Source organism: Brachyhypopomus gauderio, chromosome 5, assembly GCF_052324685.1.
Source record: "Brachyhypopomus gauderio isolate BG-103 chromosome 5, BGAUD_0.2, whole genome shotgun sequence".
NCBI classification, from domain to species: domain Eukaryota; kingdom Metazoa; phylum Chordata; class Actinopteri; order Gymnotiformes; family Hypopomidae; genus Brachyhypopomus; species Brachyhypopomus gauderio.
The window spans coordinates 25,001,804-25,029,016 of NC_135215.1; the positions used below are offsets into that span (position 1 = coordinate 25,001,804).

The 27,213-nt window shown below is 43.7% G+C and overlaps 1 protein-coding gene and 1 long non-coding RNA gene across 2 annotated transcripts; one reads left to right on the forward strand and one right to left on the reverse strand.

Annotated features, from left to right (window-relative positions):
* Positions 1-1,056: 1,056 nt before the first annotated feature.
* LOC143514908 (uncharacterized) lies at positions 1,057-14,159 on the reverse strand. The gene is made up of 6 exons (XR_013130986.1): positions 13,618-14,159; positions 13,054-13,194; positions 3,628-3,674; positions 2,956-3,067; positions 2,565-2,825; positions 1,057-2,465 (listed from the first exon to the last, which is right to left on the reverse strand). It is a non-coding gene; the product is annotated as an uncharacterized LOC143514908 (long non-coding RNA).
* Positions 12,567-25,827, forward strand: nuak1a (NUAK family, SNF1-like kinase, 1a). Its single transcript, XM_077006673.1, has 7 exons — positions 12,567-13,240; positions 16,932-17,052; positions 19,168-19,319; positions 20,294-20,359; positions 20,494-20,613; positions 22,488-22,620; positions 22,813-25,827. The coding sequence occupies exons 1-7, from the start codon at positions 12,989-12,991 to the stop codon at positions 23,829-23,831; spliced, it is 1,863 nt and encodes a 620-aa protein (XP_076862788.1). The 5' UTR covers positions 12,567-12,988; the 3' UTR covers positions 23,832-25,827.
* The last annotated feature ends 1,386 nt before the right edge of the window (positions 25,828-27,213 follow it).

Below are 27,213 nucleotides of genomic sequence, written 5' to 3' on the forward strand. Positions count from 1 at the left end.
GCAAAGTTCGCGTGTTCTCAAAGAAAACCGGAGAGAGAGAAGTGGCGGAGCCTCTCTTTAATAGGTCTAACCTCGGTGTCAGTCAAACCAGAGAGAGAGGGAGATATTACGGAGCCTCTCTTTAATAGGTCTAACCTAGTGTCGGTCAAACCAGAGAGAGAGAGATGAATGGCTGTTCAGGGTATTTAAACACCTGAACTGTAGACACACCCTTACTTCCGTCAAAGCAAGCTTGTTCAATATGTTGCCAGTGGTACTGCCACCTGCTGGTTTAGCATGGTACCTACAGCAACAACCGAGAGGCCACTTCAGTTGCCGCGTTAAGTCATGCTGGTATAAAAAAATATTTTGTAGGTATTAAAAAGTTATTAAAAAGGTATTAAATTCAACTTAAGAATCTGTGTATATACCCTGGTATATCTCTTGCTATTTTCCCACAATGCAAACTGATCCATTAAGAAACTCACATACAGCTAAAATATTTTTAAAATTCAGCTTAACAAGTAAATGTATTGTTTAGCCAGACTCAGATTTCTTGTGATGGCTCTATCGCCAATTCTGAGTGAGTCTGGATCCTTGAAACCGCACTTGGAATTGAGGATTGTGAATTTCCTGCAAGACTTCATACAGAGCATTGGAGATGGAGGTAACATTCTAGCTCCGAAATACAGAAAACAAGAAATGAAAAACAAAATTAAGCTGTCAAAAATAACCCTTTGTGGTGTGTTGTGATTGACACTCATTTATGGATATGGTTTAAGACTTTGTGAAAAACAAATCCTGTTACATGATTGTTACACTTGCTCACACTACATTTATTTTGACCTAGAATTCTTGGCCTAAATATTATATAGAACAATTTTGCTGAATTTGGTTACTGTAATAATCATAATAAAGAGTAATGGATCTACACCCATATTCAAAATAGGATCTGTGCCATTCAAAAGAGTGTAATCTGATCCTACTTCTAATGTAAGAAACTTGTAATGATTGACGGAGGTGAGTAAACGCAAATGCAGGAATGTGGAATTTATTTAAATAATTAAAGTGAGACACTAAACACGAATGGATAACTTGGGTAAAGGGGAGTCACGAGAGAACCGGGAAACACACACACATAACCTCAACTGATTAAACAGAGAAGACATGAGAGACTAAGACTAACAGATATGTGAACTATGGAACTAAAGCATAAGCATGACAATATACTAAGCTAACTAGAATGAACACAACTAAATACACATATTTGATAAACACACACAACAACCTAAACCAGACAAAGCAGAGCTGTGCAGGGCAACGGAAGAACTTACAAACACAATGACCGACAACGAAGGGTAGAACAGAGGGGTTTAAATATACTGCAACATGGAGGTGAAACGAGACGCAGGTGGAAACATTGAGGACAGGGTCGTGGCAGACAGAAGGGAAACCATGGAGACGGAAACAAGGTGGGGCTAGGGCAGATGACACGGGACTGGGAAGGAGGGCGGAGCTGGACGTGACAAAACTATAAATGCAGCCCTTCAGCCTTGAATAAATTTTATGTCAAATTTTTTTTCAGAAGGACCAGGTGATGCCACAGAACAATAGACGGTAGAGAATGGCGCACAGGATCAAGACCAAACGGAGGGCACAGCACCATCTCTGTCTGCAGCATGTTGCAGTGGTTGACTGGACAGGCACATGTCCCCATTACTTCAGCTGAGAGAAGGAAGTTTAAAATTGCTGTTGAATTTGAGCATGATTGTCAGGGTCGCTATGGTCAACATGGAGCCTGTTACTCAGTTGTAAATGCATGTTCAAACAGCATAACATTTCCCACCTTGCATGTAGGCACCTACCCAGAGTTTGTTCAGATCATGAAACAAGCCTTAATCAACAGTAAGGAGTTTGGGTGCTGCTAAGGCTTTATATGTCTGTCAAATCAGTAATGGGGGAAAAAAAGAAATTGCAGGCTATTTCACAGCACATAGCAGTCAGTCAGCAAACACAGACTGTTTTATACCTTTTTTGAAAAACAAATTCTTAGTGTTTTCAGTGTTTATTTTGTCATTTCTGGAATTCATATAACACCTATAGATAGTACTGTACATAAGCATTGTACAATTACAGTACGGTCACCTGTACTCTATAATATATTTTAAAATAATAAATAATGGAAACTTGAAATTGAAAATCAAAATGACCTTAAACCTGTTATGGCATATTAGTAATAAATATTCAACCAATGTACACAGCTTTGACTTTCAATGTGCACAATGTCTTGACACAAACTCACAACACAGCAGGTACTGTTCTCTTACAGGGATATTTGGGTCAGATGGATCAATCAAGGACTGAAGCTCCCTCATATCCTGTCCAGATAATAGACAGTTGAACTCTGGAACAATGACCCCGACATCAGCATTTTGTTCACCATAATGAGTTGCAGTTTCCCAGTCTACATCTGGCTCTTGAATGTCCTAAAATAATAGCAACATCAGTTTTATGTGTGTACATATATAAATACAGACAAATCAGATGTTCTGTAGCTTGTCAGCTACTAGGAATGATATCAATACCTCTGGCTGGTCAATGTTTGTGTGCAACATTCCAATTCGCCACAGCTGTTCTGATTGCCTTCGGTTAGGAGAGAATGGTTGTTCCAGGTTTCAGCAAAAATGTCCAAGTCTGCTTGGAGTCTTGGAGGAAATGTGTAGTGCACACTGAAGAGATCTTCAGTTGTTGATGTGTCAAGGAGTTCATTCACTTCTAGGGAGCGTAATGTGCTGTAATACTTGTTGGTGACAATAACTCGAACATCACGCCACAGTCTCTCAATCCTATTTATAACAGGAGTGATTTAAATGACAAAAATTATATATTATCATAGCATTTAATTAAATTTCAATGTAAGGAGACAGTCACATAAAGTAAATAAACACTTCATGACACAGAAATGAATCACATTACCTCTGATTATGAACACTTTTACCAGAAATGAAACTTCCCTCTGTCAGTACCACGAGTAGAGAACATAAATCTCGCAATATCAACGTTCTCAACTCCCTGGTCACCTCTGACCCTGCAATATCATGAATTTATAAGGCATGTTTTATTTCCAAACATTTTAATACTCTGTAAAATTAAATGATCCAACTTTTATATTTATATATATTATACACACACACACACACCCACTGGTCACCTCAGCACTGCAGTGACTGATGAGGTGGTGGGATGTTGGTGAGTGCAGAAACATGGAAGTGGTCGTAAGGTTATGCCTGATCAGTGAAAACTCCATTACTGTCAAGTGCCACATTAATGTGCCTGTGGCCTTAAATGAGGCATTTAAGCATTCTCTGTAACTACACAAAAATGCCTATACTGTGCAGACTGCTATTTTTTTTACTTATGACATTAACTGCTTGTACAAAGAAGCAACTTTTGTAAAGGGAAGTGAAATCTTTACATCTCAAGCAAAACTATCAAATAGGTTAACTCAACAATTAATTTAGTGAATGTCTTATTTCTCCATTAGAAATCCAAAACATTTATTTTCAGGGCTACATTTTGAAGAAAATTTCACATTAAAGATGTGCTTTTGATTATGCATATGTGTAAAAAGTCACACTGTAATCATACCTTCCGGGAATATCCATCCACACCCCCCAAATATTACAATGTTGTATCTATGGAGAAGAAAAAAATATCTTAGGAAGACACTCACTCATCTTTCTTCATTAGTCATGTAAATCTGGGAAAATCTCTTTGGCAATCATTCATGAATAAATATCATTTGGTAAATACAGAATCTAACTGATATGAGACATAACAAAATACCTTATCAGTTTATGATTGGTGTCAACATGCATTAGAGACAGGGGCCCAGGAACAGAGTATGTTGTTTGAACCACACTTCCCAACCTGGCCAATCTTGATAGTATCCCAACCGAATCCACTCTGTGCATAGATGATGCAACTCTTGTCCATTGCACATGGATGCCCATAGACAGCAGTCTTCCTCTGACCATTCTGTACCCAGCAGCTGGCATGTCATTTTTAATGTTTGTCACAATGGTGTCTAATTCCCCACCGCTAATAGAGCTGTAGGTCTCTGAAATGGATAGGCCAAATTCTTATAGGTCAGAAGTTATTTGTGCTGTGAAAGGGAGATTGCAGACTGAGTTTAAAGGAGAGGTGGGTAATATGACTTGCAATAAAGATTTAACCTAAAATATAAAACAATAGTTTGCATTATTCCATTATAGAATTATTCAATGTGTCATAGCACTCCACTATATTTCATGGGAACAGCACAGTGCTGTTTTTCTTCTAAGCTCAGTTAGATAATCTACATATCAAATTGTGAATAACTTTTAGTGACATGAATAGTTTAACTTTAAATAATTAACTGTGATTTAGGGAATACATTTATTTATTCATAGAGGAATACCAACTAATTAGCAATAATTAATATTTATTAACATTCACAAAGGTAGATTTTGGTACATACATGCTGTTCTCCATGTAGCTCCATTGTTATGGTGAAGTGGGTCACCTTCGTGTACCAACCCACTACTTTTTAGTTCGAGAAGAACTGTGTGGCACTTGAAATACGCATAATACCTCACAAGTGTTCACGAGGCATGTCGTTGCGCTTAATTTACACATACCTCGTTTACTTTTGGCGCATTTCCACACGGGCCTGCTTGGCGCGGTACGGTTCGATATGGATCGATTCGCAACTGAGCGGTACGGTCGCGTTGTATTTCCATTACAATGGTGGACCACCACAATGTGGGTGGAGTCGCTGTTGGTGCGCGGGTTTAGTGTCATGACATCATTTGTATGCGACGACAACACCGCGGAGGAGTCAATAGCGGAGGAGTCGCTCTCCTGTGACGCATCCTGTGACGCATCCTGTGACGCATTCTATGACGACACTCCCTGGCCAATCAGTGTCATGCTGTTCTTCCACGTCACAGAAGTTTTCCGCTTTGGAACGGTTAGAACCTCGAGCGAGTAGGTACGAAAAAAGTACCTGAAGGTATCGGCAAACTTGTACCTGGTACTAATGGAAACACTCACAAACCGTCGCAAATCGAACCATTCCGCGCCAACCAGGCCCGTGTGGAAATGCACCATTTGTGTATCGTTCCCAGAGACCGAATACAGAGTTGCCAACTCTCACGCATTGAGCGTGAGACACACGCATTTGACTGTCTTCACATGCCACACATCCGATTTTTCACGCCGAGAAAAAAATCTAGTTTATTTACATCTGATCCATATCTATGATTCAATGAGTTATGAGTTCGCTCTGGCGCCAACCACTGCCGATTGATCGATTTACGTTCCCCCCCCCCCGAATGAACACTATTCTGGCTAATGGCTAAGCACAGGCCCGTTGACAGTCTTGCTGGGGCCCGGGACAAGAAAGTTTCATGTGTACCCCACCCGGCTTACGTCATTTGAATTTCCCCTGTAGCAGACAATTCTTGTGTTAGGTCAAATAGTGTATAATATAGCCACACATCAAAGCTGTTTCTGACAGCTGACTGGTTTATACTTGACGCGGCGCGAGGGCCCGCGTGGCGAAAATGACGTAATCGCAGTGGCACCGCCCGTGCGCGAGGGCCTCACACGCTGTCAATTCACATGCTTTGCCTTGCCTTGCGCGCGCCCTTTCCATTGTCTCATAATCAGGTCGTAATCTGGTGCACTTTTTTCCAAAAGGATGAGATTGTTCTATCTTTAAATCTTCTATCTATCAAGTTCTGTGGGATCCTGTGGACATTTTATTGTGAAAAGTAGAATCCTGTCAACACTGTATTTTGAATAGTTGGATCCTGTGAGCGTTTTAAATAGTGGAATCCAGTGCACATTTTGTTTTATTTTGAGTTGTGGCAACCTGTGTGCATTTTATTGTGAATAGTGGGATCCGGTGGGCAATGTATTTTGAATAGTTGGATCCTGTGAGCACTTTCTTTTAAATTGTGGGATCCTATGAGCATTTTTTAATTTTTGATGTGGGATCCTGTGGGCATTTTATTGTGAGTAGTGGAATCCTGTTGCAATTTAGTTTGATTTGTGGCATCTTGTGGGCACTTAATTTTGTGTGCATTTTGTTTTTTGAATAATTTGTCATTTAAATTTCTTTATTCTTATCATAGTGTTGTCCGTTGGATTTTTCAGTACTCTTTCCACCTCTGTTATTGATTTACCTTTATCTGATACTAATGAGCTCATATGGTCCACTATACTTATAACCAGTTAACACAATTAACCAGATTTATTCCATATACAACAAAATATAGAACAATAACATAACCATTCTGGATTAAGGTAACAAGGATACTACCTAATGGAAACAGAAATACTGACCGGTGCAGGTTGCCTCACTATGCAAGAAAGAAGCCGAGACCAAGGAAGAAGAAAAGCCCCTGCACCCACAAACCTCTCCCTTTAATACCCCCCAGCATCTCAAAGGGACAGCAGTCACAAAAACCAGGTTAACCAATGGGAATCAGGCTGCTGGTAAAACAACAGAGTATATTTGCATACAGAGTGCATTTCCACACAGGACTGCCACCTTTGGAGTGAAGTCTACCAAGTACAAACCTTCTCAGTGAGTGATGGAACACTTACTTTGTTAGCATAATCTTTCCCAGTACACCAGTATACCACTAGCTGCAAAATGACACTACACATACCACACAAACACACTGATATAACCAAAATACAAATGGTCTTTTATCCTATTGCAATGGGAACCTCTTGAGGTAAACCACCATTTGTTGCCCCCCATGGTTTTATGGAGGAACACCAGATCCTGCATCCTCCACAGGAACACATCCGAGCACTTCTACACATCCACTTACACTTGTGGTGTTGGAAGGACATCGTAGGTAGGGAATATGAGAACTCGCCCTTAAGGGGGCCTTGTCGTCAGCCCAATGTTTTACTGGTAAACTCTGTCTTAACACCCCATTTTGTTAAGTTAAGATTTACTTATTTATTTAATTATTTTATTTTATCTGGTTTCTATGTATATTAATGGATTCTGTGGTAAGCACTTTTATTCAGGTTTTTGGTTTCTTTTAAAGGAAAAGACATGTTTCAGACAAGCTTAGATGGTTTTAACAACCTCCCATCACATGGTTTTTTAAAAATGTTTTTAAACTCCTTTTAGAGAGGACCTTAGTGGAGATGTAACAAGTACATCCTGTGATAGTTTTTAAATGAAACAATTGCACCAGTGTTTTTATCTTACACAAGATGTTGAATGTTTTACTGTAACTCCTGGATGAAACACAATAAAACTTAAACAAAACAATTTAAAAATTATAAACAATAAAAAAGTAGATCAAAAGGCTATAGGCTGTTCAGAAGCGAATCTTCAATTATTCTCTTTCGCGTCACAGAAAAAAAACAGCAAGGGGAAGACGGATTTGCTATGGTCACTAGAGGGCACTGTTTAGTCAGTTGTGCATGTCTGTTTTCATTGGGAGTATGCTTAATCTTGAAGTTTATACTTCACGCTAGCGGTTAAACACACTTAAGCATCATAACCACAAAAACAAGAGCCTGTTGAAGAATTGGAACAAGATCTAACCGCGCAAGGAAAGCCAATTATGGAAATATTAGAGGAGGAGAGGTCAGCTCCTGGGCTGCTGGAATCAGCTATGACTAAAACTAATGTATGTTAGCTTGGAGGTCATTGCTCTACATAGAGGCAACCTCCAGAATTTGTTAAACTTGAATCAGTAAATTACAAGGTCATGTAAAAGTCTGAAATTCGTAACATAACGAAGCAGATAATTCTTTAAAAGAGGCTTTAGTATTGTGAGGTAATAAATAATTAGTCTTATACAATTAAGAATAGCAAAAATTTTATCAAACTGGGCACAGTAGAGCAATGTACATTAACATCAGCATGTGAGGTTATGCTTTAACCAATATTAATTGGCATTTTAAATTTTCTGTTAATTTGGAAGATGCGAAGTTCCAGTTTCTAGGTCATTTCTAGATCATTTTCATAATGTAAGTTTCCGCTTTTCTCTCATGTCCAATAAAGAACACTAGCAATTCTAATGCTGATGAAATTACTGCAGCAGAAAGACAACAAATTTTCCTGCATTGTTCTTTATGATTAATCTAACATAAACCATTTGCCCTGTCTTTGATAACATAATAGCCTATGTTCAATGTACATGGCAATAGGAATTTTATGCAGAGAAGTGAAATCAGATTTCTGTCAGCGCATGTTGGAAATACATGTTAATCACATGTGTAAATGAGGTATTGGGCCTATCTGGCAACTACAACACACTTGTGGAAGACATCAAATGTTCTGCTCCCAGTCATTATTTTATGTGTATTGTGAGTATTCTCTTGGATTTTAGTAGGGCATAGCACATCCGCTGCAATCTCACATATCCATAAACCACTAATAATAATAACCATTTACACAACCAATCTAGCTGAAACCGTCCCTCTCAGTCTACCCCTCAGCATGTACCATGTCAGGTCGAAATAAAAGTGGAGATCTGTGTCTTATCATCAGCAACTCTTGGCACTTGGTTGCTGAAATTATTAGAAAATTCAGCTTCAACTTGGAATCCTCTGCTAAGGCATGCTTAATCTGCTGAGGGAATTCCGAGGACAGTAGGACGATGTTTTCCCCGAGAGAATCACATTACTGACGGAATACCTGAGCAAATGATCACACTATCTTTCTGTGGTATATCAGAGGCATTTACTGATATTTTAACATCTCACTGACACTGTTGTAACCTCCTGTTTTAGGAAAACCGCCATATTTGAATCCTCCAATTTGAATCCTCATTGACATAAAGAATCACTTGCCTGATTATTATCCAATTACTCCCATCCATAAAAATAAAATGCTTTGAGAAGATTAGTTATGCTATACATTAAACGCCGTGAAAGGCCCGATACACTCTATTTTGCATAAGATATAATATGTGTGGCATGCTGCCCTTAATCATGTGAATTAAAAGGCCACTTATGTTAAATGTTTGTTGTTGATTACTGCTCAGCTTTTAACCCCAGAGTCACAGCTCGTCAGAGACTTTCTTCCCCTTGGTCTTTATCCTAAATCATACTGATTTTGTCTTTGTGCGTGACCGGCAGGGGAAAAGTGGGTGTCAGGGGTATGTTAAGCCTGTCAGGCTGTTTATTGGTGTCAAGCTGATAAATATAGACCCTGTTCATTGTGATTAATGGCCTGCCAAACATGTCAATAGCTGTATCATCACATTCACACATGATATCAAGACGTTGTTTATCGACTTTGGAAAGAAAAGGGCATTCCACACTGCTCTTGGCGTCAATTAATTTGATTTGAAAATCGACTTAACCCGTCTATGATGTGTTTTGACACTGACTTAACTGCTTTTGAGCAGTTGTTTAAGGTCCCAGAGGCCCAGCCATTCATGAATTAAATAATATGTCACCGAGCTCAGCAATGAAATGAATAATTTTCCCCAAAATATTACACAAAATATAACAATCTACACCAAAGGTATTTCATCTCAGTGCACTGAAAATTAATGTATTTTCTACCTTATGCTAAGAACAAACCGGGCTGTCAAATTTCAGGAAGGTGAATAAATATAAATAAAAGTGTGTGTGTGTGTGTGTGTGTGTGTGTGTGTGTGTGTGTGTGTGTGTGTGTGTGTGTGTGTGTGTGTGTGTGTGTACAAAAAAAACAGAACAGCGGCCAACCCTCAAATTCTCAGATGCATGTGTGTGAACTATATGTAAATGTTGGTTAAAGTCACTTGTAAAGTTGCATTGTTACCACCTCATTGATAGATAGTTGCATGCATGTGTGTGTTTGTGACAGAGAGAGAGAAAGAGAGAGAGGACAATAGAGAGAGAGAGAGAAGTGGGAGGTCTAGCAAAGGTGTGAATGTCTGTGTTTGTGTATGTGTAAGAGAATTAGCTTGACCGTCAACGTTACAGACAGAAACAATGTATAGGTAAAGAGGTATTAACTTGAATAGTTTATTCCAGCTGGAGTCTCTGAGACTTTGCCACCTACATAACCGAACAACCTGACTTGATATTTGAACCAACACACACTGCACCATCTGAAAAAGCTCAGGTTGGGATCTTTGGTTCTTATGTAATTCTACACTTGCAAAAGTAAAACCATTCTCATCAACTCTCACTTGGCAGTGATGATGTTTGCCATTCAAGGGCTTATCAAAGAGAGGCAAAAACAGATGTGGCTTTCCAAGAAATGCTGTTTAATTTAAGTAAACAGCATAATTAACGAGTCCAGTCTTCTTGAAGTCCCTCTCTCTTCTTCCTGACATCTGGCAAAATCTGTCCTTTCATACCTTTTTCATCTCAGACATGGGCTCTTCCCACATGCTATACAGTGACTAGTCGGAGGTTTGATATTCGGTCTTAAATATGCTCTGTTGAACAATGCTGTCTCTGTACCGTGTACATTTTTTACTATAAGGAGTTGGCAAAGAGAGAGTACAGTGATCTGTTTGTTTTGCTTTTAACTTGTGTTGGCTCATGTCTGTGGGGATATAATGGATGAGTGAATGCACATACAGTGGGGAAAATAAGTATTTAGTCAGTCACCAATTGTGCAAGTTCTCCCATTTAAAAAGATGAGAGAGGCCGGTAATTGACATCATAGGTAGACCTCAACTATGAGAGACAAAATGTGAAAAAAAATTGAGAAAATCATTTTGTCAGACTTTTAAAGAATTTATTTGCAAATAATGGTGAAAAATAAGTATTTGGTCAATAACAAAAGTTCATCTCAATACTTTGTTGTATATCCTCTGTTGGCAATGACAGAGGTCAAACGTTTTCTGTAAGTCTTCACAAGGTTGGCACACACTGTTGCTGGTATGTTGGCCCATTCCTCCATGCAGATCTCCTCGCGTTTCATCTTCATTGCCCTTGCTGATGGAAGGAGGTTTGCACCCAAAATCTCACAATACATGGCCCCATTCATTCTTTCATGTACACGGACCAGTCGTCCTGGTCCCTTTGCAGAGAAACAGCCCCAAAGCATGATGTTGCCACCCCCATGCTTGACAGTTGGTATGGTGTTCTTTGGATGCAACTCAGCATTCACTGTCCTCCAAACACGACGAGTTGTGTTTTTACCAAATAGTTCTACTTTGGTTTCATCTGACCATATGACATTCTCCCAATACTCTTCTGGAACATACAAATGCTCTCTAGCAAACTTCAGACGTGCCTGGCTTAAGCAGGGGGACACATCTGGCACTGCAAGATCTGAGTCCCTGGCGTCGTAGTGTGTTGCTGATGTTAGCCTTTGTAACGTTGGTCCCAGCTTTCTGCAGGTCATTCACTAGATCCCCCCTTGTGATTCTGGGATTTTTCCTCACCGTTCTTGTGATCATTTTGGCCCCACAGGCTGAGATCTTGCGTGGAGCCCCAGATCGAGGGAGATTAGTAGTGGTCTTGTAGGTCTTCCATTTTCTGATTATTGCTCCCACAGTAGATTTCTTCACACCAAGCTGCTTGCCTATTGCAGATTCAGTCTTCCCAGCCTACAATTCGGTTTCTGGTGTCCTCCGACAGCTCTTTCGTCTTCACCATAGTGGAGTTTGGAGTGTGACTGTTTGAGGTTGTGGGCAGGTGTCTTGTATACTGCTAACGACTTCAAATAGGTGCCATTAATACAGGTAATGAGTGGGGGAAAGAGGAGCCTCTTAAAAAAGAAGTTACAGGTCTGTGACAGCCAGAAATCTTGCTTGTTTGTAGGTGACCAAATACTTATTTTCCACCATTATTTGCAAATAAATTCTTTAAAAGTCTGACAAAATGATTTTCTAAATTTTTTTTCACATTTTGTCTCTCATAGTTGAGGTCTACCTATGATGTCAATTACAGGCCTCTCTCATCTTTTTAAGTGGGAGAACTTGCACAATTGGTGACTGACTAAATACTTATTTTCCCCACTGTAGGTTGAAATGCATCTGCACATGTCCTCTAGATTTAGTGCTGTTGCTGGGTTTCAATTGTATGTATGGCACATCTGACCATAACGGTTACACTATTTATATGACTAAATATTTCAATTTGGAAGTGTCTTTCATAAAGGCTTTATATTAGTAAATATTTTTCATATATCTCTATCTCTCTCTCTCTCTCTCTCTCTCTCTCTCTCTCTCTCTCTCTATATATATATATATATATATATATATATATATATATATATATATATATATATATATATATATATATATATATAATTTGTTTATAACATGCATGCAAAATTTTCCTTTACTAATGTGAAGAAACATTTTAGTTGTGGAGTAAAAATGTGATGCTTTTGGCAGATGTTTATGGAAAGATTACATATCATAACCAAAAACATACCGTTTAAAAATTATAGGGCGTAATTCGTTTAAACGGTGGGGCTAGCAAAAAGTGCTTGATTTTTGCCGTTGGGGGGGGGGGGGGGGGGGGTTGCGGTGTAAATCCCGCCTTCGGTTTGCCGTCAGCCTGCGTCCTTGTCTTTACATTGGAGTGGTGGAGGGCGAGAGGAGGGGAAAGGGACGCCGGTAGTGGGACGGTAGGCGAGCATGGCACCGATTCTCGTACACGTGAGCTGCCAGAGACTCAGTTCAGCGTACAGGCGAACCGCGGATCACATACTTCACTGAGTTGTCACCAGTAAAGGATGCGTCGCCGGTTTATTCCGGTCGTCGACCAGGCATATGAAAACAAGGGATTTATTTCCATAATAATTCTGACCTCGTTCATCTTCGCAGAGTGAAATACGGGGAGTCCCTGTACCTAGACGCATTTTTGCGTTTAAACTTCAGTAACCGCTGGGTTTGTTGATTTAAACAGAAAACGAATACGGACGAGTTTATCAGGAACTTTTAACGAACATTCAAGTAAATATTTTATACGTAGCTATTAGTCGCGTATATTAAGTATACAGTATTACAATATTATAGATTGTTAAAGTATGGAAACAACATCCGTGCAACCGTCGCTGTCTAAAATTGGAAGTGGAGACGAGCAGGCTTGTACCGGAGAGTCGGTACCAGTGGACTACCCAGTGGAGATCCCGGCGTCGCTGGGTCTGCGGAGGGGGTCCAGCGTGAAGAAGCATCACCACAAGCACAACCTGAAGCACCGGTACGAGCTGCTGGAAACCCTTGGAAAAGGGACCTACGGCAAAGTGAAAAAGGCGATTGAGAAGCACACCGGTCGAGTGGTGAGTTCTACCAAATCTGTACTCTCGATGGTACCTGTACCAGGTTGGTGACGGTACCGTTTCTGACTGGACGTCTCGAACTGTAACGGTGAAGTTGAAACGCCAGACAGACTTACATAGCAGTGTCGACATGACTTAAACTACTGTTTACGTTTACGTTTTGTCTGGGATGTTCCACTTTGCAATTTAACCTCCAACAGGCGGATTCTGTTAGGCTGCCCAGGTACCTGGGCAAAGTTACGGATGTGCCTTAATGACTATAATTACACGCACTGTTTCCGCCCCTCCATAGAAACATTCCGTCAATCGATGCGTTTTACACGAGGGATCAAATGTTATTGCGCAGATTATTTAAGATATGTTGGTGGAAATTACACCTTGCGCGTCCTGTAAACGATTCCGTGTCCCCTTGAAATATTCGCATCAGACCGCTTTGACAGCTGGTGTTCAGGCACAAGCCCCCTGCGAAATGATACGAGCAGGAATAGGTCAAAAACTGGGATAACCCACTTCAGCTTTAGCCAAAGTGGGTCGGCACGGTAAACTTGCGTCTTGGGAAAGCGCACAGCTCGCCAGAGAGGGTCACATAGGACTGTTATTTGGTGCCAGCGCTCTGACGCAGAAGACATTTCAGGTGGTGTCAACCATAAAGTGACACTATAAGTCAGCTAGATTCAGGAAATTCAGGGAAATCTGCATGGTTTCTTCATAATTGCGTACGTACATAAATGCAAATGATGTCACGAAAACCAGTGACCCGGATCCGGCGATCCCCACTCCTCTTCCACTGACTCACTTTGACTCAAATCCCCTGTCTGCCGTTTGTTTTCTGCCAGGCTGACCGGGAAGACAAACACATGTCAGTGGTGAGAGAACCGTTAACACCGGCAATAAGCTTGCGCTGTCTTTACGCCTTTCGCCCAGGAGCTCGTTTCTGTAAACAAGAGCGCGACGACTTTGTAGTAGAGGAAATATGAGGGAGACAAAAGCACATAAATGTTCCCACACGTGCTTACAGTAACAAAGCTCACCTGGTGTAAGCTAGTAGTCACTGTTCATTGTCAGACTCGTGTGTTGTTCGAGTTAAGTGCATTGTAGGGAATGTATGATTCATTATAACACATGACTGGCTCAAATCTATGAACCGACTGGAATTCTTACAATATTACATGCTGCCTAATGAAGAAAGTGTGTGTGTGTGTGTGTGTGTGTGTGTGTGTGTGTGTGTGTGTGAGAGAGAGAGAAGAGAAAGAAAGAGAAAGAAAGAGAGAATGTGTAAGAGAGAAGCACGCTAGCCGCAAGGGGGATATGTATGTAAGTGCTCTGGTTTGTGTTATCTATGAACATCGTGGAGTGTTTTTTCCAGGCACCATGGAATAAAGTGTATCTGTGTGCATGCATTTAAAACAGAGTGAGACAGACTGAGAAACAGGGAGAGAAAGGGAGAGAAAGTGAGCTCGCCCGAAACATTCCCATCCGTTTATCTACCTTGCACATGTATTGGATGCAACTTGGCGTGACACGAATCCGGCAACTCCTGCCTGCCCTGCTGCATCTGCACATATACTTCCTCTGGAGAAGCCACCCAGGTGAAAAGGCACACCTGTCCTCTCTCCTTCCTCAAAGGCCTGTTTTGGGTGACTTCCCTCAGCTAGAGCTTAAGACGGGACTAAGCCCAAAGCCGGCTGGCGTAAGCATCAAACGCAGGGCTGCTTAATGAGCCATTGCCTGGTGCGGAAAGCTGTGCACGGGCATGCCTGTGTCATCCTGCGTCCGCATCCCCCATCAGCCGGCTGGCCAGAGCATCTCTGCGCGCTATTGAGGTTACACTTTCACTATTAGGGTCAGGTCTAAAATGGACGAGCATACGCATGCCCACACCCACACATGCACAAACATTCAAAAACACTTGCTTAGTAGAACCATCAAACATGTCTGAATCTCAGTATGGACCGTTATCCTCAGAGAGGTGCTGATTTAAACTAATTTGGGCCTTATCTCAAGCTCTGGGCCATAAAGATGCAGTATGTTACATACAGATAAGAGAATAACGCATACTTTATAGACTTAGGCAAGCTTTAAGAAAATGCCCTTATACCCATAACGGTATAGTGTAACCTTTATTTCCCAAGGGGTCACTTTTTTGTCTAGTTGGGTTCGGTCGTGGACATTTTCGCCCTAAAAGGCGGGACATGGGGAGGGTGGTGAATGACTCCGGTGGGACAGGAAGTTAGGCTCTCGACAGCTCTCAGCGCCACTTCCTTTGCTGTGAGTCAGCGCAGGAACATGCCCGTGACTTCCTGTAGATTTTCACCCTCTAACTCACTGAATTCCCTCTGACCATGCTAAAATCCCCTGAAAATTCCTTAAAGTTAATGCAGTACAATTCAAGTAAAAAGAGTGATTTCTTTTTACTGGTGTGGTTTCTACTTTCTGAACTAGAAAGCATACTGCTAAGATAAATAAATACATACATGCGTAAAATAAATACATAAAACTTTTTTTTTTTTATGTAGCAGCAGCTGATCATAAATTCCATGGTATGGATTCAGTGAGAGGGTGTTGTGGTTTGCATGTCGTTTGGTCAGAACTGAGAAAATGTTCAGTATGGGGTATCTCTGAGAGCCTCACTTTGGGGACTTTGAAAATGGAGTGGCTAATAATAACTTCTGCGGTGAGCGGGTCTCCTGAGACAGTTATTCGTCCTTCCAGGAACCTACTTTCGCTCAAGGTTAGAGGCACCATCTGAAAACTTCTGTTCCCACAGGCTACACAGTGATGCTTGCTCACTACATTTATGATATGATATGGTGTGACGGTCAAAGGGCTTCGGACTACTCCAGGCGACAGTGTTAATATTCCCGATCCCTGCCAAGTGTGATGGGGCCGATCTAGTAAGGAACCATTGCAAAGTGGTTCCTGGTGACTTCTGAGCAAAGATGATGGCTGTGTGTCAGGTGACAGAGTGTTTGTTTGTAAACAGGAAGCACTCACCTCACTCTCTTGGTCACCCTGCTGCTCCCTCGAGTCAGCTGCTTCACACATCTGTGAAGTCCCTAAAAGCTACGCATCATGCATCAGAAAGTGCTCATCTCTCTATAGTATGATCAATACTGCTGGTAACTTCCCTGATCAAGCAATTCCCATTGTGACAGATCAATACCTGGCCAATGTTTGCAACTGGCAGTGAATGTCAGCACAGCAGAAGTGAATAATCTATATCTGAGGTTCTCAATCCAGCCCATGGAGACCACCAGCCAGTCCACATATGTAGCTTGTTCCAAGCTCCCAATACACCTCAGCCATGTACTGTAGACAAGAACTTTACATGTCTTGGTTACCTGATTTAGGAATACAACAAAAAATGGTCTGTCTGGAGGTCTGGATTCAGAACCTCTCATCTAAACCAATACACTTAAGCTAATAGAATGTAATTGACCACAATTAAAACTTGGTTTTCAGTAGAGAAAACACAGATCCAAAGACATGGAACTATAAGCAGATTTAACAGTTGCCATCTGAAAATGGAAACTACACAGAAAGCATTCATACATTATCTAAGACTGAAAACAAAAGGCTAAGTCTATTTGCCTTTTTAGAAAAGCTCAATCTATTTGCCTTTCTCTTATATGCACATTAGCAGGGAGCGCTGCACAACCACACGTTGTAGAACCTGTCTATTGCATTTCAGGTGGCAATCAAGTCCATCCGAAAGGAGAAGATTAAAGATGAACAGGACATGGTTCACATCCGCAGAGAGATCGAGATAATGTCATCCCTACGGCACCCGCACATCATCTCAATATACGAAGGTCAGTGTGAGAGAGAATGCTTTAGCGTGTGTGTGTGTGTGTGTGTGTGTGTGTGCGTGTGTTTGTACTCTCTTTCCCACTTACTTGATACTTACAGCCCACTGTACTGTATGCCCGTAGAGTTATCTCTAAAACACTCACGCCCTGCACCGTGGGCCAGACAAAGGACCCATTCTCTTCATGGTCTAATTGTTCTGAATAAAGCCGTCCTGTGTTAATGCAACGTCTGCCTGCATCGTGAACTGATAATGATAGGGCTGGATTTCAAATGCTGGATTAAACACAGAGAAAACTTTCACTGGAACCTATTTCAGGCCAGTTGAACTTGCATAGGCCATCACTGTATTAAACAAGTCCTGAGATGTATATTGTGTCTTTATGAGACATGGCTTCGTTCTTCAAGATGTTTCTTGCCTCCGCGCCCTCTGACAGTGTCTTAGACAGGCCCCTGGTGCCCACGAGCAGAGGCGTTTCGCAGTCACTGCCCAAAGTGCTGGCATGGAGCTTCCCGCAGGGCAGAGTGGAAGCAGTCAGGTGGTGGGAGAGTTAGCAGATGTTGATATAGAGGCGGAAATCAGACCCGCATTGAATGTGACCCAGACCCAACCATGAGAGAGAGGACTGCTTTCAACATGGGGCCGACCCAATGCGTAGTACATACACCTACTTTTAGGTCATCTTTTAAAACAGGCAAGGCTGCCCTCTGACTCTTTGCCGATCATGGGATCGCTGAGGAGGTGGAGTCTGACAGAGGAGCATGTCCAGACACAGCCTTTCTGCCTTTCTAATGTTTTTAGTCTTTCGGGCGGGGTTGCTGTTCTGAGATCAGATGGTCATCAGACGGAAAGCAATTCAAGCTAAGAGCAAAGTTTGTTTGAGTGGACAAATGTGGATCTCTAATGCAAGGTCCTGACCTAGAACGGACCGCCATACACATCAGGTCAGCAACACACGGGCTGTCTGAAAGTCTTTGTTAGGCGTTGTTAGGGTGAAAGTTCTTTACTGACTGGTTGTTTGCGCACAGTCAAGGCGAGCCAGCCTGACGGAAGCCCACCTCATCAACGGGAAACCCTGTTGTCCGCGCGCTCCAGCAAGTACCGCCATGGCAACCAGCTTCCCACGAACAGTCAACAAAGGAGGGTCGCCGTGGTGATGATCTTACTTTGTCCATGCAGAGGAAAAGTACTGAATGGAGAACTCTCGTGACTTGTAGGACTTACTTATGTGGAGTACTAATGTAAGAATTAGATGAGAATCATCAACGTGACATTAACCTTCAGTGGGAAGAGATGATCTGTTTTCAGAGTCTAATAAGTTTTCATTTTGCTTTCAACCACTATGTGCTAAGTGTGCTAGTGTGTGTGTGTGTGTGTGTGTGTGTGCATGTCTGAGACATAAGCGGACGTGACAGATGTGCTGCTCCAGTCCTTGATATGATACACTGCACAACACAGACTGTCCCAGGACAACCTTACATAAGCCCTCATCACTCTTTACTCACTTTCCCTAGTCTCTCCCTCTCTCTCTCTCTCACACACACACACACACACACACACACACACACACACACACACACACACACACACACACACACACACACACACACACACACACACACACACAGGCACACGCGACACAGGAACTCATCGAATGAAGTGGCTGTGCGTGTGATACAGTGAGCATGCACAAACAAACACACACACACACACGCACATACCTGTTCACTCTGGCAGCCCTCAGCACCAATGCCAGCTCCTAATTGCTGTGGCAGCGGCTGAAGCCACAGCAGCCTGGAGCCCCGCCCACATGTGTGTTTGTCTGTCTGCCCATCTGTCCTGGAGTCATGAGCTCCACTATTGGCCATGAGCCACAGCAGGAAGCTACAGCATCTAAATCCAGTGACCAATCAGCTTGAATAAGTTGACACAGTAAACAATCACCTAGAAACGCTAAAACTTAAAAATGATAAAACTGAAGAAGACTGACATGAAAATTTACTGCAAAGAATGTAAGGAATTTCACCATAAGCCTGTGTGTATTTCTCCCTTGTGTGTGTGTCTGTGTGTGTATGTGTGGGTGTATTTGTTCTCGTTGTATCGGTCTCTGCTGGTGCAGTGTTCGAGAACAAGGACAAAATAGTGATCGTTATGGAGTACGCCAGCAAAGGGGAGTTGTACGACTACATCAGCGAGCGGAGGAGACTCGGCGAGAGAGAGACAAGGCACTTCTTCAGACAGATCGTCTCTGCCGTGCACCACTGCCATAAGGTCAGCTGCATCGCCTTCACCCGTGGAGGTGCGCTAGGCCTTCTTTTCAGGGGCGGCCAGGTTGATGGCCGGGTTGATGGTGTGATGATCTCCTTAGCTGTGGGTGTGTAGCTGAATAGTGCTGATCAGAGCAGCCGGAGAGGTCACCGGGGTGAGGGGCTGGGGAGGTGGGTCTGCACTCAGGACAGGAGATGGGAGAGAAATAGCTCACATTGTCTAGTACATAGAATACATATACACTCACCGGCCAGTTAAGTTACTGTTGCCGTTTTATCAGCTCAAACCAGTCTGGCCATTCTCCTCTGACCTCTGGCATCAACAAGGCATTTGTGCCCACAGAACTGCTGCTCACTAGATATTTTCTCTTTTTTGGACCATTCTCTGTAAACCCTAGAGATGGTTGTGTGTGAAAATCCCAGTAGATCAAAAATTTCTGAAATACTCAGACCAGCCGCCTGGTACCAACAACCATGCCACGTTAAAAGTCACTTAAATCAACTTTCTTCCCCATTCTGATGCTCGGTTTGAACTGCAGCAGATCGCCTTGGCCGTGTCTACATGCCTAAATGCATCGAGTTGCTGCCATGTTGCAGTTGTGTGTGTGAGCTAGCTAGAATCATAGACACGTGCCGTCATGCTGCCAAATTGATTTGAAATTCATAAAACACTCCCAAACTACCAAACGTCTTTTTCACTTTCCCACTCGAAGCACAGCTGCTCTTCTGCCAGGACTCGTGTAAATCGGTGTTTTCAGGGATTCTTTCCAAACATGGAAACACGTGCCGCTTATAATGAGGGACATCAGCTTGTTGGGACACACAGGCCTTTGGGAAATGTCAATGCGAAAATGTAAACATGACACTGGGATGATGTCCAGATGAGTCATGCTGTGGCTGTCTACAGGTGGGGCACCTGGGCGTCCGGGGTGATCTTAAAGCAGGCTAACTCTTACAACTCTGATAATGTCTTTCTAGAATGGAGTGGTGCACAGAGATCTAAAACTGGAGAATGTGCTCCTAGATGACAACTATAATATAAAGGTAAACAAAGGAAAAATTATTTCCAATAAACTGTGTGTGAGTGTGGGTGTATGTGTGTACAAGAATGCAGTGAAATAGGCATTACTGAAATGTATAACAAATAAAGCCCAATTTTCTTTCCTTGCATCTCACAGATAGCAGATTTTGGGTTGTCTAACCTCTATCACAAAGACAAGCTTCTCCAGACCTTCTGTGGAAGCCCTCTATATGCGTCACCTGAGATTGTAAATGGGAGGCCATATCGAGGCCCAGAGGTAAGCCAAACCTCACTAGCCAACACACTAGCGCCTTCTGCATCTAATTACATATAACTATGCCAATAGGTATCCGATGTACCGCATAGTTGAGTTAGTAGACACCAAGCTTTCTCTCAGAACAAGAGCTGCTATTGTCAGGTCCACCCAAAAACGGGTATATTCCAAAAAAGAGCATGAAAACAAACAAAGCAGACACAGGACATCAAAACCACGTGACAACACTTCCAGGCAGAGGGGAGGAAATATGAGTCAGGCATACGGTACTGTACGTTAACAGTGGTGAGATAAGAACTACCACCACCATGACAACAGTGACAGAAAACAATGAGCGTGTCCGTCGATGGTGTTTCTAAGGAAGCGCATGCAGTCTCACACCGCATAACTCCTCACACGGGCCGGCGGGGACGCTCAGCCTGAGGTCACGCGAGGACGCCGTCAGCCGTTGGTTTCCTGCACTTTAGACAATCAGCGAGTGTGCCAGCTGGAATGAGCGCTAATCTCTCCGCTATTTTCAGGATTTCAGCAGGAACTTCACAGCAGTTGTGCCGCTCCATCAACAAGTAGCTAAAAAGAAAAGGCTCGTCTGAGCACAGGAATGTGACTGGAGGATATTTAGAATTCCCACCATTTCATATCTTGTTTCAAACGCCCAAACAAACACATTCACACTCAGAGCTGCATATTTTCCTGCAGGCATACAGCCTCATCTGATGTTTGCTTTGGACTTTGGTTGATAATTTAAAGCATTTGTAACAGCTCATGATTATAAAACACACGTGAGATCACCTAAGCTGATGGCATTTTGCATATTCAATGGCATTTAATGAGAAAATTAATAATCTTGCGCTCAAGGATAATTTCAAGATGCAAAATTGCATTGTATTGACGTAGATCCAGTCCATTCATTCACCAGGGGTTGTATGTTTGAAAAACACACATGCACACATATACACATGTGCACACACACACACACACACACACACACACGCACATACACAAACACGCTTTCTCTGTTCACACACACACACACACACACACACACGCTTTCTCTGTTCCCACACACACACTCACACACACACCACATTCCTCAGGGCCTTGAGTGGTGCTTGCGTAACGAGCCCCTTGTCCTATGGGAATGCGCGTGTGCTTGGCTCTCCTCCCCCCCTGTGTAGGGACCAGAGCAGGCAGTCCCCCGTGACCCCTCAGGGGTCGTCGGGGCAGCCGTCGTAGGAGTGGACCTTCCTGCGCACCAGCCACACGGCGTTCCCATAAACCCCGGCAGCTAGCCGAGTGCTCCCTCCACCCAGTTAGGAGGCTCAGTCAAGGCAGGACTCCCCATAAAAGCCACTATGCAGACAGACGGTGGGGCGTGGATAGAATTTATGCGCGTGTACATGACTTTACGGCCCATTGTTTGCACACACTTTAAAAGTACAATGGGGGGCTTGAGTTGAGGTTTATGAAGAGAAATGAGGTTAATTATGTCATTATGAGTGAACGTTAAATTTGACGTCATGGGTTTAATGGGTTTAGTCCAGGATGCCTGTAGCCCAAACCTTGGACTCCGTGTCTCCTGAGTATGAGCACTGCTCCGGTACAGGGTTATTTCCTCAGATACGACACGAAAACTGATCCTAGATCAACACTCTTGCTGCGAGAGCTGTGATACAAACGACCCTCGACTGCACTTCCCCAGGGTCCGGTTTAGATTACCAGGCGCCAGGCCCAACGGCCCTTTCGATGCTTTAAAAAGACTCCTGAAGCATTTTAATTGACCCATAAAGCAGGCAGCAAGGTTGTGCCAGGGGCCGAAGTCTTTCCGTCCCCCCGCGGATGGAGTGACATGGTGTGTTTTTAATCTATGCGTGCAGGTCGACAGCTGGGCTCTGGGGGTGCTGCTGTACACTCTGGTGTATGGAACCATGCCTTTTGATGGCGGCGATCACAGGAGACTCATCCGACAGATCAGCAGGGGGGAGTACAGGGAACCGCCGCAGTCCTCAGGTGTGTGTATACGTGTGTGTGTGTGTATGTGTGTGTGTTTGTGGGTTTACTTGTGTGTGTTTGTGTGTGTATGTGCTTCTGTGTGTGCATGCGTGCCCGCTTCATCACATCCACCAGGCATTTACTTTGTTCCACGAGTCCCAACATGACATTTCCCAGACAGTTGACCTCAGCTCTGTCCATGTGCGCCAGATGCCCGCGGCCTGATTCGCTGGATGTTGATGGTGAACCCAGACCGGCGGGCGACGGTAGAGGACATCGCCAACCACTGGTGGGTGAACTGGGGCTGGAAGACCAGTGTGTGTGACTGCCAGACACAGCGGGAGAACAGCTCGCCCATGCTGGCCCGCTTCATCGACTGGCAAAGCCGGACGGAGGGCTCCCCCGGTGGGCCGCACACCGGCACTGGTCCCGCTCCAGGCGGTGGGCTCACCGGCACCCGCCGCCTGCGGAGGTCGTCCAAAGAGAATGACGTCGGGCTGAGGACAATGGTCGAGGACAAGCCCGGCCTGAAGCGTCCCAAAGGCATCCTGAAGACACGGGCGAGCAGCGGCGACCAGCGCTCCCAGAGCTTGTGCGAGGTGGAGCTCCGCCGCTCCATCTGCTACCGGGAGGCAGATGTTACCTCGGGCCTCGACAGGGAGGACGTGCTGGGCGGCTCACCGGCCAAAATGGTATCTGCCCTGCCCAAGAAAGGTATCTTGAAAAACAGTCAGCAGCGCGAGTCTGGTTATTACTCTTCGCCTGAGCGCAGCGAGTCCTCCGAACTGCTGGGGGGCGCTGTAGTGGCGCCTCCCAACGGTTCGCCTTCTAAGAGGGCGGCAGGTAGGAAGGGCATCCTGAAGAGGAACGGGAAGTACTCGGCTCACGGCACTCTCCCGGTTGCGGGGGCCCAAGGGGAGGTGCCCGTGCTGGACTCTGGTCTTTCGCGGAGCCAGAGCCGCCCGTCGAGCATTGTGAGCGAGGAATTGGGGCTCTCCAGCAGAGCTGTGGACTGGCCCCCTGCTTCACCACAGCCTAACATCAGGGCCTGCCTTTCAGCCGAGGACCTGCTGCTCCAGGCCGGCTTTAGGGGCCTCCAGACAACCAAGGTGGCCGGCAGTCCCCCTGGCTCACCAGGGGACAACGGCAGCTTCTCCATGCTGGGGGACCTGGACGACGTGACGCAAGTGTACCAGCAGGCCCTGAGCATCAGCAGTCAGCTGAGCTAGAGCAGGGTGGAGTTTGGGAGAAGCGCAAAAGGGTGTATGTGTGTGTGTGTGTGATTGTGTGTGTGCGTGTGTGTGCGCGTGGATTTGTGAGTGTGGGAGTTGCTGTGTATGCATGTGTGTGCACGTGTGTGCATGTGGCAGAGAGAGAGAGAGCACACAAAAGAATGAGAGAGAGAAAGGCTGTGAATGATCGCTCATGTTTCTCATCCATAGACAAGTAAACACTTAAGGTCTGGAACTGGTCAGGGATGAGTGACAGGCCAGCCATCAAATCACTTACAAATCTTCTTTGTAATATTTACACTGTGGGCAGGGATATCAGAAGTTTCAGTTCTGAAAATGGCAGTTTGTGTTGAAAGTAAATATTCATGGGCTTGCATTCAACTCCAAATGAGAAAGAATTAAAGCGATCACCTTACTGACACAGTATCCTACACCATGCAACATATACTCTAAACCTGACTGTGTCTGACTGTCATAAAGTATAAAAAAATAAATGGGCAGACTAATGGATGTCTTTTTCACTTATTTTGATGGGTCACGTCACTGTGACACTGTCAGCATTTGGACAGCAGTGATCTTTTGCACAGGTCATATAGCCACGTGTAAATATTATTTATATGTATAAAAAGAGAATATGGCAAAACAAGATGATTCATGATTTTGCATCTCATCTACTTGACTGTAGTTCTGCTTATATTAAGAAGCACAAGTTCAAATGTGAAGGTCTCTGGCAAGGGCCTGATTCAGACTCGGAAATCCACAAGGACAAAGTACATCTTACCAATCAGACAAGAGCAAATATTCAGTATGCCACCCATACAGGGTAAATAACAGTCAGATCTTTTAAAATACTTGTATTAAGTACTGACTTAAAAAACTCAAGAAACATTAGTAGGAATGGTTGTATAGCCAAAGTAACATTAATTAGGTCTGGAAAAACCCTGGGTTTGTCTGTTCTAGCTTTATCAAGGACTATCTAGACTTTCACAAACCATTGCACAGCCTGGACTGTCAACGTCATGTCACCTTGGTCTTAGAAGTGTGACAGAGGGCGCATATGGCAGTCAGAGGGCACATATGGCAGTCAGAGGGCACGTCGGTCCTGGAGCCAGTGAAGAGGAGCCTTCGTGCTCCCTGGCGCTCATGCGCTGAGCCAATACAACTCCGTAATGCAACGGCGGAACAAACCGTTACGTTCTGCACACTTGAGCACAGCCAGAAAACCAACAGAAAGCTGGAGTATTGCGATCGTGTAGTGTTTGTCATACAGCAGAGCACTGTGTCCACGTGGCTAAATGTTATATACTATGTTAGTATTTGTGTTGCTGTTGTGGTTTTCCGTACATTTACCTTTTGGGTGTGATCGCCCAGGTGGTGGAAGAGTGTGCTCACTGATCGTCACAAGCCAGTGCACTGAAATGTATTGAATTGAACAGTGCAGCTTCAATAAGTGAACCACGCCGAACCAACAAATGTTCTTTCAATGCGGGGACTGTGCAAAGACATGGGTGGCAGGTACCCGGTGACACATAAATCAACAAATACATTAAGAAACAATGTTGTGCTTCAATATCTAACAAACTTGAAAAATGCTAGTGCATATTTATCAGCTAGGGTAAAATTCACATTGCATTAATTAACTGGATATGCTGTATGTATTTATGTGTATTTAAAAGTTCTGTTATTTAATCCTTATTGTATTATATTACTGTGTATTATTTCCATGGCCATTCGCACCAGTTTCCTGATTTGTTGACTTTGGCTCTAGGAATGTCTTGTTTTGTGCCTTCATTGACAAAAGATTGTCCTTATAATAATCTATGTCTATGTTTGAATATGTTTCAGTATTACATTTGTAGTTAATAAGTAGTTTGATTAGGCATCTGGGACAAAAGGCTTCTGAATGCCATTCACAGTGAATGGAAGTCAAAGGTATATTAAAGATGTTAATATTAATGCTCTATCCATGAAACTATGGCTGCTTCTAATAAAATTATGTTGGCCAGGTAATAGTCTTCTTAGTGTTTGTGTGTGTGCTTTCATGTTCTGAATCTTGCTACTATTCATAACACTGCATGAGCAGATCACTTTCCTTTGTGTCATCTCATGTCTCGACTCCTCTTGAGAAAACACTGAGTTGAGAATGAGACGGTGATAGTGTTCATGAACACTGTTTTTTAATGTTTTTTGTACACACACACACACACACACACACACACACACACACACACACACACACACACGTACACACACAGACGCACTCCAGTCCCATCAATCCAAGGGCTATTCTCAGCTGTGCCATTGTGACCTCGGGAAGTGTGACCTGTTAGCTTCTCAGGAATGTGTGGCCCCCGCACTACAACCACTGCACAGCCACAGGCAGAGAAGTGAGAGGTCCGTCTGGGGGGAGCCCAGACAAAAGAGGGATAGGGCTTCCAGCTGACCAGCTGACGTGGGCGAGCTTCTCAACGACAGTGACCCCATTAAAGCTCCTCCACAAACAGGCAAGACGTGTGCACAAGAAAAGGCAGTGAGAGGAGATGAGTAGGATCAATTCACTCTCATTGTGTTGTCACTTGCTCTTTTGTACCAAAGCTGGGAAAGCATTTATTTGCGCACAAGCCACCCACACAGAATACCTGTGGGCCAGCAAGGTGCAAAAGGATGACTTTGTCCTTCCCAGACCAGCTCTGAGATTAACAAAGAAAATACTTTGTCCTTTTTCTCACTTCCAATTCAACTCTCTCTCTCTCTCTCTCTCTCTCAAACTATTAACCTTCTAGCCATCTAGTGTGCATTTAACATGACCTTCTGTGCACTCAAAGAACCAATGGGCAGAGCTACCATGCTAACACTACTCCTTAATACTGTCCCAGAACCAGACCCAACTATCCTACCTTCACCATCCTGAGGGACACTGGAAAACAAGTGGAAGCTGGAGACAGGGATCTGTCGAGGACCATGGGTTCAGCCCATTAGCAAGACCAGCCCACCCTGCCATATGTCTCACAGTCACAGCCAGCCTTTATCTCCCAGCTTAAGACTAATCAGCTCTTAGGTGTGACCAACGAGGGGGAAGACATCTGGATCGCTGCCCTCCTCAGCCACTTCCTCTCATTCTTCTATCAGCAGTTTGTCATTCTCTCTGGAAAAACAGAAACATTCCCTCAGTGATTATGTTTCCATTGGCTACAGGTGGGGTGAAGAAGACAGTCTGTCCAAGCGACAGACCAGGTGTGTCCATCAAATGCAAGCCCTTGGCGAAGAAAATGGTGGTGGGGGGTGTTAGATGTTAGCAGAGAGCCAAGGGTCCTATCACAGGGCCGAGGTGGATAGCAGGACATTTTTAATTGCCAATGTAGGTACAGCAATTGGTCTT